Source organism: Scleropages formosus, chromosome 7, assembly GCF_900964775.1.
Source record: "Scleropages formosus chromosome 7, fSclFor1.1, whole genome shotgun sequence".
NCBI lineage: Eukaryota > Metazoa > Chordata > Actinopteri > Osteoglossiformes > Osteoglossidae > Scleropages > Scleropages formosus.
In genome coordinates, this window is record NC_041812.1 from 1,411,589 (window position 1) to 1,422,558 (window position 10,970).

The following is a 10,970-nucleotide window of genomic DNA, read 5'->3' on the forward strand; positions in this document are numbered from 1 at the left end:
GCCGCGGTGAATTAAGAGGTAAAGGCAATGTTTTGCAGTCTGTCCGACCTTTTCGCTTATTGAAGGAAAAGGCTCTTCCAGGAGGAAAAGGACAAAGAACAGCTCAAAGGAGTCTTTTTGAAGAGTCAGAGCCCACGACTTAAAAGTACTCTTTTATTGACACTTTAATCCATGTATTAAAAGTGCGAAGAGCAATTTTTACACACTCATTTGCCTGAAATTAGGCTATTACTGTGACAGCCAGCTTGTGAATTTCGACAAAAACGCCATCGCTCTCTGTAACGTTACGTTTCGTCAACGTGAGCACTTGCGTTCCTGGGAAAAAAAATGTAAATGTCAGCAGTCTTGGAAAAACTACAAAAAGAACCTTAAAAACTTTATTGTTTTCTTTCAAGACATATAAAACAAATGTCGCAACATGGATCCTTTTTGTCAAGTCTTGGCAAAGTAGAGGTACTTTTCAGCAAAGACACTTCTGTTGAAACGCATATTAACGTGAATGAAACATGTCTACATATATATATATATGTATGTATATACAGTATATATACACACATATATATAATATACATATAGATACATGCACATCATTTGTGGCATCAGCATACAAAACAGAAGTGTGTGACATGTAGCTTCACCTCAAAGAGCTCAAGGGTATAAATAACAGGAATTATTTACAGAAACTCTGTCAACAGGCAGACGGTACAGCATTTTCCCATAATACCTAGATTGATATTTTCATTTCATAATACATGGTAAAAAGAGAGCAGTCATGTGTGCGTTGGGAGCGAGTACTCACCCCGCCCTCAGTACTCGCCCTCAGCACTCAGCACTCAGTACTCGCCCTGCCCTCAGTACTCGGCCCGCCCTCAATACTCAGTACTCGGCGCTGTCGTATCGGAAGGGGTGCCCCATTCGCTCGGCGTAGTTGTTTGAGGAGTAGCTCCCGTAACGGTACGACTCGAGACTGTCCGCCCTCTCAGCTTTGGAGGGCAGAGTGTCCGGGGGGTACGCCGCCGCCGACTTGATCACCCCAGAGTCCTCGGGCGTCTTCAAGTCAGAGTAGGCGGCAGGCAAGCCCCCCCCCTCCAGCAGAGCGTTGCAGCCGGGATGGTTCTTAACGTCGTAGAGCCCGTCTCCGTACTTGACCACGGACGGTTTGCACGGCTGGTAGGACACCTTGGTGGTGGTCGTGATGATGGTCTGCAGGGCCGCGGGGGGCGGGGCAGCGGCTGGGGGCGCGCCGTACCTGCAAGTGTACTCGCCGCTGTAGTAAGGGTGGCCCGCGTTAGAGGGCAGCTGCGCGAAGTCCGCGCGCTCCCCGTAGCCGCCTTTGCCCATTTTCCAGGCAGGGTGCCGGGCGGAGGCTTCGTAGCCGCGCTCGTGTGCGCCTGGGGGGCCGGCGCCATGCTGGCCTCCGCCCAGGCCCCCGTTGGCCCGGACCAGCTCGGCGTCCGGCTGCGGGCTGCCCCCGTCCTTACCGAGGGCGTAGGGGCTCGGGCTCAGGTAGCCCGACACCGGGAAGTCGTAGCCACAGGGGGGGCGCGGCACATACAGCCGGTGGTTGCCGGTCTTCTGCAGCTGAGCAACAGCCTCCCCCGCGCTGGGGCTCGTGTCGTAGGGCACCTTGTAGGGCTCCACCGCCGGGAACGAAGGGTACGGCTGGGGCTGGATGGGGAAGTTGCCGATGCCGAAGCGCTCGGGCGCCTCCACGCAGGACAGGTGGGGCAGGCTGGAGAAAGGGCCGCCGGGGTCGTGGTACCTGCCAGGCTGCGGAAGGATCCCAGACAGCACTCCTGTCAGCGACTGCGAGAGGCGCCCCGGTCACACTCGGTGGAAACGCACAAAGCGAAGTTGTCACCTGCAACCTGTCACCTGAGCTGCTCCTGTGTCCCGTGTCAGTTTACCGCAGCGTTTGATTTTCATGCTCACCGAAGAGAAACAAAAGGACACCTTCCCAGCATTTCACGCTGCCTTCGAAAGCCACTTTGCCCAAATCTTTATTATACTGTAGCTCTTTTTTTGCTTGTTTTTTTTAAAATCCAAAGCAACTAGCAGCTATTTTCAAAGTGCTGAGAAGCTGTCTTACCGGAGCAGTTCAGGGTCAGGAGCGAACTGCTACTTGGGTGCTGCCTGAACGACCAGTTTAGGTGGTACATTTACACCCTTTGCTACTGCGCTCAATTTGCCCCTTTTCTTTAAACCTTTAAATCAACTGAAATTTCGCTCGGGCGAACGTCTCGGTCCGCACCTCTGACTCCGGGATCCTCCTGCGGTGAGAGAAAGGAGGCGAGGACATCCTTCTCTTCACCGCGCTCCTCCTGGCCTCCGTCTCCGACTTGCTCTCGGGCCTCGGGTGGTCGTGAACTCCCTTCGCCTGATCGGCACATGCGGACATTGCGAGTTAAACTGCTTCCTTTCGAATTTTCACACATTCTTGTAGTTTTATGTCACTCGGAGAAAAGCGTCCGGCAAGCGTTTAAATACGTGAGGGACGCAGCTTGTGCTCATATTAAAGAAAGGAGTTTCTCAGTGTCTTCAGCTGCGATTCATTCCTGGAACGTTACTCCTGGAACGTATATGACCGCACTCTTTCCCTCTAAGATCTAACAGTTTTGCTACATATGCTACGTATTAATGTAATGCAATGTTATGTAATGTAAATATAATTTAATGCAATTTAATGTAATGCAAATGCAATGTAATGTAATGTAACGTAAATGTGATGTAATGTGAAGTAATGTGATGTAATGTAAATGTAATGTGATGTAAATGCAATTTAATGTAATGTAGATGTAATTTAAATTACACACACACACACACACAGACACACATTTTCGGAACCGCTCGTCCCATACGGGGTCGCGGGGAACCGGAGCCTGCCCGGCAACACGGGGCGTAAGGCCGGAGGGGGAGGGGACACACCCAGGACGGGACGCCAGTCCGTCGCAAGGCACGTAATTTCATTTAATTTAATGTAAATGCGATGTGATGTAAATAAAATTTAATGTAAATGTAACGCAATCCAACGTAATGTAACGTAAATGTAATGTGACGTAATGCGATGTCAATGTAATTTAATGTAAATCTCAAGTAATGTAATGTGATGCTACACAGATCACATGGCTTCAGTTAAATAGCTCTTTGTATTAATTCATTGAAAATTGAGAGTCGTTACTGTAGTAATTCACAGTCACTCCAGCTGCGGGTCCGTTCCCATCGACGTGCTCCATCCTTTTATTCTACTCTTAGACCACATAGTACTTGGCTTTGTACCCTGTTTTACTCATGCCCACAAAACGAATGCTGTGTCGCGCCGGAAAGGAGGAGAGCAGAGCATAGGAGCAGAAGGAGAAAAGGGTTGCAAGTCCAGAAAGCTTTGCACCGACCACGTTTGGTCGTACCTGAAAGAAAATGGCTTTTCCGTCGAGCCTCCAGAAGTTGGTGACGGGGTATCCGCTGTGCCCTCGGCAGGGTATCAGCTCCAGGGCCGAGTTGCAGCTCGGGCAAAGTTTCTCTGGAAAGCAGGCACACGTACACATCTTCATCCATCGGTGCCATTCAAAGTGCGCGCGCACACACACACACACACGGCACGATGAGCAACAGCTCTCTCCCTGACAAAGTCATCTGTGGGGCAGCTAGGAGCAGCGTGTGCGTGTGTGTGAGCGGGACACGTCTGTACAATCAGAGACACAAGCATTACTCTTTGGAATTACAAACATAATGAAGTGTGCTTTTTTACACCGTGTTGTTTTTACCACCTTTTCACCGCACGAAGCGACAAGTTGCGCAGAAAGTGTTTTCAGTCGTACCCGGGCTGCTGTAACTGTCGCTGCCATCAACTCATTTCCATTTTCTGCCGTACGTGAACAGGAGGAGCAGTTAAAGAGAAAAATCCACAGAGCCATGCTGAAATTCACACTGAATTTTTACCCAAGACCACGTTACACGAGAGAACAAAAGTCTGTACGGCAATATGTGAAGGAACGCATTTCTCGGTCGTCTTCTTTAAGTCGCGCTGTTTTGTAGGCCGCGGCAACTGGTCTTATTGCAGTTTCGCGTTCAAAAAATAGTAATTGTTCATTTATCAGCAATTATGTACTTTTTAAAACCACGAAACACGTGACTCTCAATACTGTACCGTACTGTACTGCACTGTATGTACAATCCAGTCCAAGGTTGGGCACGTACTTGGTCAAAAATTACACAACATTTCCGTTTGCTATTCAAACGACACAAATGCAGCTACCAGAATCCTTAAAATGTGCAAAATCATATGATACATAAGTTTTCCGCAAGTTCTCTCTTCCTTTAGTCTCAGAGTTTTTTGGCACATTTATAACCAACATCCTTGGCAAATTTCAGCCGTTGCTCCACAGAAAGGTGAAGGTTTACTGCTACGACACCAGTGTAAATTCTCTATCTGTGGACCTCATGACCGTCCTACATCCCTCTTTGGACCCTTTAGGCTTTTACCTTCAGTGGTCATGAACCGCAGCTCCGGGTGAAAAAGGCTGATTTTACTGTACCGCTTACTGAGTTCTTCACCTTCGTTGAACTGAAGGATGTTTCATTTTTTCTTAAATTTCATCCAAACGCTCATTATGAGTTTAGACATCGCTAAATGAAAAGTGATTGCACAGTTTAGAAACATATTTCTTAAGCATTAGGATAGCTGACAGTGCAGTGGTTACAGCAGTTGCTTTTGGCTCTAAAGGTTGCAGGTTCAAATCCCACCTCTGACCGTAGTTCCTTCAAGCCCAGTACTTCCCCTAAACTGCTCCAGGGACGTTACCCAGCTGTATACAGGGGTTAGTGATAAATTCGATAAAATAATAAAAAGCCTCAGCAAAATGAATAGATGCAAATTTTCACTTTTGTAAATAGATCATATGTGAAAAATGCAACATTTTGTAGAGAAGAACTTCAGATTCCACCGAAAACGGGAGCGCGAAACAGGTTTTGGGAAAGCAGTTCATCGGCGGCGAAGGACACACAGCTCCACTTGAAGACCAACCTGAAACTACGGCCCACGGCGTCGGTGCAGCGAGCACACGGTGCAGGTCGTGCAAATTCATTTTCGCTTCCAGCCTTTTCATTTCGGCTCCTTTCGTTTCCAGTCGGACCATAATACTGCGCACAACGCTGGTAAGAACAGACGCCCTCTCTTTTAATACACATCTGCATGATCAAAATACTCAAAAGAACCATGACTATCGTGTGTTTACAGAGCTTACGGGGTAGCACGCAGCGCAGCGGTCAGAATCGCTGCCTTTGGTCGCGGGTTTGAATCCCACCTCCAGCTGTAGTACTCTTGAGCAAGGTACTTGCCCTCAATTGCTGTAGTAAAGTTACCCAGCCGTGTAAACGGCGAAATCGTTCCAAGAATTTCATCGCCGACAGTCACTTTGGAGAAAAGTGTGGGCTAAAGGAAGTGCAGCACACACTTTACGGGGATTGTGAGTTTCCCTTGGCGCAAAAAACACAAACTCAGGGATGGGCTGCAACGACTGCAGGGCCACAAGCACAGAAAATGCACCAAAAAGCAAATATTCCGCATAAAAGTCCTGCCCACAGTGCACGTTTATGTATTTTCTTAAACATTAAATTAGCCCCAGTCTGCACAGGTATTTTGCAACCATACACATGGTCTGTCTCCAGAGAAGATCAGAATATAAAGGATATAAAAAAGGCTTTAAGACGAACACATCTGTTATTCAGTAGCAGTATAATTTTCTCACATTCTCAGTTATTATGTACAGGACAAAAACATTATGTCAACAATGGACCTGCTGGATGTGCGACAGCAGTCAGTTTTCATTCATAAAAATAATATGGAATTCTGCTAAAAACCCAAGATCTTTTTGTTTAAAGCTTTAAATTAGAAATTTGCCTAAAAGTGTTTCTATTATGAAAAGAGCATAACATTAAGTTATAGAAGGCTGCTGTACAAATAATGATTTTTAACAGATTTTTGTTTTTTTTTCTGTTATAATTGTCCCTAAATGCTTGCTGTAATTAATATAATTCATTACAATTTCATTATATAGTTTTGGTATATATATATATATATACTGTATATATATTCCGCATATTTGGTAAACTGACATTGCAAACAATCATCAAAAGGCTCTGGAAATAAATAGCTGGAAGACTTATGGTTTTTACACATAAACTGTTGTGCATTAAACTGCTAAATACTTTCAGCCGCATAGCAGTTCATCTGGGTGTGAATAATTTTAAATGCAGTATTTGTTTCTGATAATTAATCAAAGAAAACCAGCAGTTTACAAGTACAAAATGGCATAAGAAAATACATATTAAAACTGCTGCACCAGGCAGGCAGAATATACTGTATTTTTCTCGAGATCTGCTTACATCGCATGCCATTAATTTGTGAATCCCTTCAAGTTTTGCCTTTTTGCGAGGCACATGATTTGACTACATGATTTTGCAGGTGATGCTCGCAGAGGTACCGAGAGGTTCGCATCGCCCTCAAGCGCTTCGGCTCCCGTCTCTCTACGGCGTTTATGATCAACATGATCATATGATACAGGCCATTAGTCACAAGTCATGTTCTGTAAACTTAACCACAACTCTACAAACATACGTGACGTCTGACTTTTTTCCGGCTGCACTTTATCTCCTATATTTTTACATTTCGTTCACAGTCATCGAGTCAGGTACACCGAGTCAGTGTTTTGGAAAAACATGGTTCTTTTTCAAAACAATTCCTGTTCTGACATTCCATCCAGGTTTCCAGACCCAGATCCTGAACGAGTTCTTGGTAAGTTAGTCACTCGAAATGTAACCCACTGCATTCTGATGTTAGTTCGTAATCTCCACGTTCTCAGAATTAGATTAATTAAGTCCACAGCACTAGTAAAACAGCAAAATCCCGCCACATCTTCAGACTCCCTGCCTGCCTGCGATGGCGAATACGAGTTCTTTCGTGTTTTGTGTTTTGTGTTTTATTCATATTGTTGCAGCTGCTTATTTGTTCTTTATTGAGCTCGCTCACCCTTTCCTCTAAAAACTCTAGCAGTTAGAGCTGCTGCCTTTGGACCCAATGGTTGCAGGTTCAAATCCCACCTCCAGCTGTAGTAGCCGTGAGCAAGCTACTTACCCCGAACTACCCCAGTAAAGTTGCCCAGCTGTATAAATGGGTAAATAAATGTAGTAGGTAGATGAAGACTACGCTGTTCTGGAGAAAAGCATCAGCTAAAAGAATAAATGTAAATATGAGCTTTGAGCACTAAGCTACTTACAATAACTTAGCCATGATTCATAATACGGCCGGGTACTTCTTTCACCGGAGACATTATTTTGGGAAAATACCTTAGGGTACCGTACCTCAGGCTCAGGGCTACGACAGCAGGAGCAGGGAATTTAACCCGGGTCCCCGCACTTGCAATGGGACGCCAGCGGGTCGCGACACGTCTTCAGAGCACGAACAACGCTCAACGGCCACCGAACGAAGCACCTTACCGAGCTTGAGCGTTAAGTAAGCAAAATCATGGCCACGATGTCATTAGGCCGTATTTAGTAACCAGTTTTTTGTTACACGTATCAAAACCAAAGTGAACATCTGCCAAATTCACGGGGTAAGGATCATCGATCAGGTGCCGCTCCATCCGAGGTTTTACTGTATCATGTATGTTACCATACGGTGTACAATACTCTTCTATTCATGCTCTTCTTCTTTTTTTCCTGACACTTATTTTCCAGGTTCAATATCTCCGACACATTTGTGGCAAACTGCTTTCGATTCAGGAATAAATGTAATTGCTTGCAACCGAAAACAGCAGCAGCATCATCGGCCCGGGTGCGTTTTAAAAGAGCCACCCGGGCCGTCGCGGTGGCGATACATCGTCGTGATCCTTTCACCTTTGCTTTGACGAGGAGCCACAGAAAGGCTTGACGGGGGAGTGAGTCGAAGAAGAGAAGGGAGGAATCAATGAGGAAAAGAGGTGCGGAAGGTGCGGAAGGTGCGGAAGGCACGGGAGCCGCAGGCCACTCACTTTGCTGCTTCTGCCGAGCCTTGTCACAAATGGCGGGCCTCAGTTGCATCTTGCCTCCGTCGGGCAGCACGCAGCCCCTGGCGCACACCACCACCCCCAGGCAGGACTTCTTCAGGATCTGGCAGTTGTGGTTGTTGGTGTTGCGCATGGCCCAGCCGCTCAAGTGTCGCTGCGCGTTCTTGTCCTCCGCACTGTAGATGTAGCGCACGTAGCCGTCGGTCCACTCCTGGAAAGGGTCGAACTGCTTGACGTCCTGTCCGAGAAAGATGCGGTCAAGACCCTTGGCTTGGCGTGTCGGCCGGTCCGAAGCCGCTCCATACGCAGCGCACCTGCTTTTACACTCTACAGGCTGCATCTTTAAAACCTCCTCGAATCATGTAAGTCATACGACACTGTTATTACTAAGAATAATATTTATGTTGCGTGAAACTCCCGTCCAACCCAAGTCCAGTCATTAAATAATAACCTTCTTTAATATAATGAGAATCAGAACGAGCTTTATTGCCACAAGTATGTTCACACATACAAGGAATTTGTCTTGGTGACAGGAACTTCCACAGCACAGACAGACTGACAGTGACAAGACAGAGAAGAGAAGGCAGAATATGTGAATGAAGGATAAAAAATATATAAAAAATATAAAGTACACAAAATACAAAAAAAATAGTCACTAGACATAATACGTATGTACAGGTACACAATTTTTTTCCGATATCAATAAAGAACTTGTCTATCTACTAGCTCTCGCAGTCGTTAAGCCTTTTTTAAAGGGGGGATTCGAACCCGCAACCAAAGCTTTCCTACAAGGCAGAGCGCTAAGCGCTGCGCTAGCTGCTGATCCCGGGCAGGTGTGTTTTAAAACTGTAAAAATAAGCGGAAATTATTCCGAGGCTCTTTCTCTAGTTAAACTGCTGTTAAATCAATGAATCCTTGGGGAAACACGGAAATAAAAGGAACGTTATGAAAGCGGCGCGTAAATAAATAATAAATGAATAAATGAAGTTGCGTAACGTGTAGGTTAAGCGAAATGTAAATGTGGAGGAATTTTCCCTTAATTTCTCTATAAATATTCATACATTTTTTACGCCGGGCGCTACTGCTGCCAGTCCGAGAGAAACAAGAGCTGCAGAGTGTAAAAATCCCGTCAATAAGCTAAGCACAGGATTCACACACACACACACACACAAAAAATATAATACAGCGATTGGAATATTTGTCTGTTGTTTAAATGTGCTGTCTGTTCATAAACGCCGGAATTATTATATCTCATTAATGATTAAGTGTGTGTGTGTAGGAGGGACACTCAGAGTGACTCACTCACCTGCTGCGGCAGCTTCGGGTCGTTGATGTCCCACGTTAACTTCATGCCGTACGAACACACGCAGTCGGATTCGTCAAAGTGCTCCGAACTTTTCGACATTTTCGCCCGAACGAGGTCCAGCCGTACCGTGATCGTACCGCGATCGTACCGCGCTTGTACCGCGCGCTCTTACCGCACGGCTGCGCGCGCCACCGCGCTTCAGCAGTCCGCGAGCGCTAGGAGCCCTTCGCGCATATTGTAATTCTGCATTGTTTTCCGAGGGACGCGGGAAGAGAGGCGCGTCGAGGACTTGTCCGCGGCGAGTGTCCGCGGCGAGGTCCCGCGCGTCGCCTTTCTCCCCCACGTGCCCACGAGCGCCGCGTTGCTCGCGCCGCTCCTCCGCGCGCCGCAGGTGATCCGCTCGAGTCAGTGGGAGGCGCGCAGTGACAGCAGGTGGGTCCGTGTCGTGTTTATGTAAAGGAGGAGGCAGGAGGCGCCCTGCGGCCCACGGCTCTCTCCATTGAAGGTCAGCAGCGTGGCTTCTCACCTCACCTGATCCGTGACCATGAGCTCCACTTCACTCGAGCCCCCCCCCCCCCCCAGGTGCCGAGACGCGGACGGAGCGCGACGGGGTTCACCTGCGCGCTAAAGCATCTTCACCTTCACATTAACTGTTCTCTTCTCTTTCTTCCTTCCGCACAGCTAGTATTGGGGTGGGAATGTAGTGTGTGTGTGTGAGAGAGAGAGAGAGGTGAGGAGCTGAAGGTCGACGCGCTGCAAGATTTGGACAAAAAACAACTGATTGATACCAAAATAAACAGTCATTAATGGAGAATGAAAACATACAGGTTCGAGTGCAAACACGGACATAGAGACTCAAAGCTGGAGCGGCAGATCTCCGGGGTGGGGTGGGGGGGTTACTATTCATACCTCTAATTTATAACTTTTGAAAACAAACGTTGACGTCCAGCAGGTGATCGTGAGCGCTGTGCCTCAGCGACCACAGGTTGCCGGTTCGAATCCCACTCCTGCGGTACTGCCTTTGAGGGAGGTCCTTACACTGAAGTGATACACAGCAATAAAAGTTCTACGCAAGTGTATACATGGGTAAATCGCTGTAAAAGTCGTGATCTAACATTGTTAAGGCGCTGTGGACGCTTGCGTCCAACGATGAAAACAAGGAGGATTCGGTTTTACATGTTATATTTTACTTAAACAACGTGATGATTATTTGTAAATAAAAGAATAATATTATACCTACATTCATATACTTAGTGGAAACTTTTCTCCAAACTAAGCGACGTGCAAGGGAGGGAAAATAGAAATGAAAGGTAAAATAAAAGTGCAGACGAGCGACAGATACAGACACGCGACTGTCTGTCGCGCAACAGCCGCTTGGTGCGAAACCCGGACTTTTGCGCGCGCACGAGACGCACACTCGCGTGCCTGCATGTAATCCGCAGGGGATATTGAACTCATACGTGGGCCTTGGGAAAGTGTATAATGCATATCGAACATCGGTAGAGAAGAGATGTGTTTTAAGAGCCGTCTTGAATGCTGAGAGGGATTCAGCAGTTGTGAGTGCGACAGGCATCTCGTTCCACCGCGTCGGAACCAGAGCTGAGAATCTCGTGCTTTTTGATCTC

At 46.9% G+C, this 10,970-nt stretch overlaps 1 protein-coding gene across 2 annotated transcripts; it reads right to left on the reverse strand.

Moving 5' to 3' along the window:
* Nucleotides 1-218: 218 nt before the first annotated feature.
* Nucleotides 219-10,118, reverse strand: LOC108930072 (chorion-specific transcription factor GCMb-like). 2 transcript variants are annotated; one of them, XM_029253316.1, is made up of 5 exons: nt 9,346-10,118; nt 8,025-8,277; nt 3,405-3,517; nt 2,252-2,377; nt 219-1,806 (listed from the first exon to the last, which is right to left on the reverse strand). In XM_029253316.1, the coding sequence occupies exons 1-5, from the start codon at nt 9,442-9,444 to the stop codon at nt 877-879; spliced, it is 1,521 nt and encodes a 506-aa protein (XP_029109149.1). In that variant the 5' UTR covers nt 9,445-10,118; the 3' UTR covers nt 219-876. The 2 variants fall into 2 exon arrangements, with proteins under 2 accessions (XP_029109149.1, XP_029109150.1); XM_029253317.1 differs by having other exon boundaries at nt 219-1,770; nt 9,346-10,116.
* Between the last annotated feature and the right edge of the window lie 852 nt (nt 10,119-10,970).

Coding starts and splice junctions, on each gene's coding strand:
- LOC108930072 (XM_029253316.1), bottom strand. CDS start 9,444: ATGTCGAAAAGTTCGGAGCACTTTGACGAATCCGACTGCGTGTGTTCG. Junction 2,378..3,404: donor GAAAAGCCATTTTCTTTCAG/GTACGACCAAAC, acceptor TGTGCCGATCAG/GCGAAGGGAGTTCACGACCA. Junction 1,807..2,251: donor GGAGGATCCCGGAGTCAGAG/GTGCGGACCGAG, acceptor CGCCTCTCGCAG/TCGCTGACAGGAGTGCTGTC.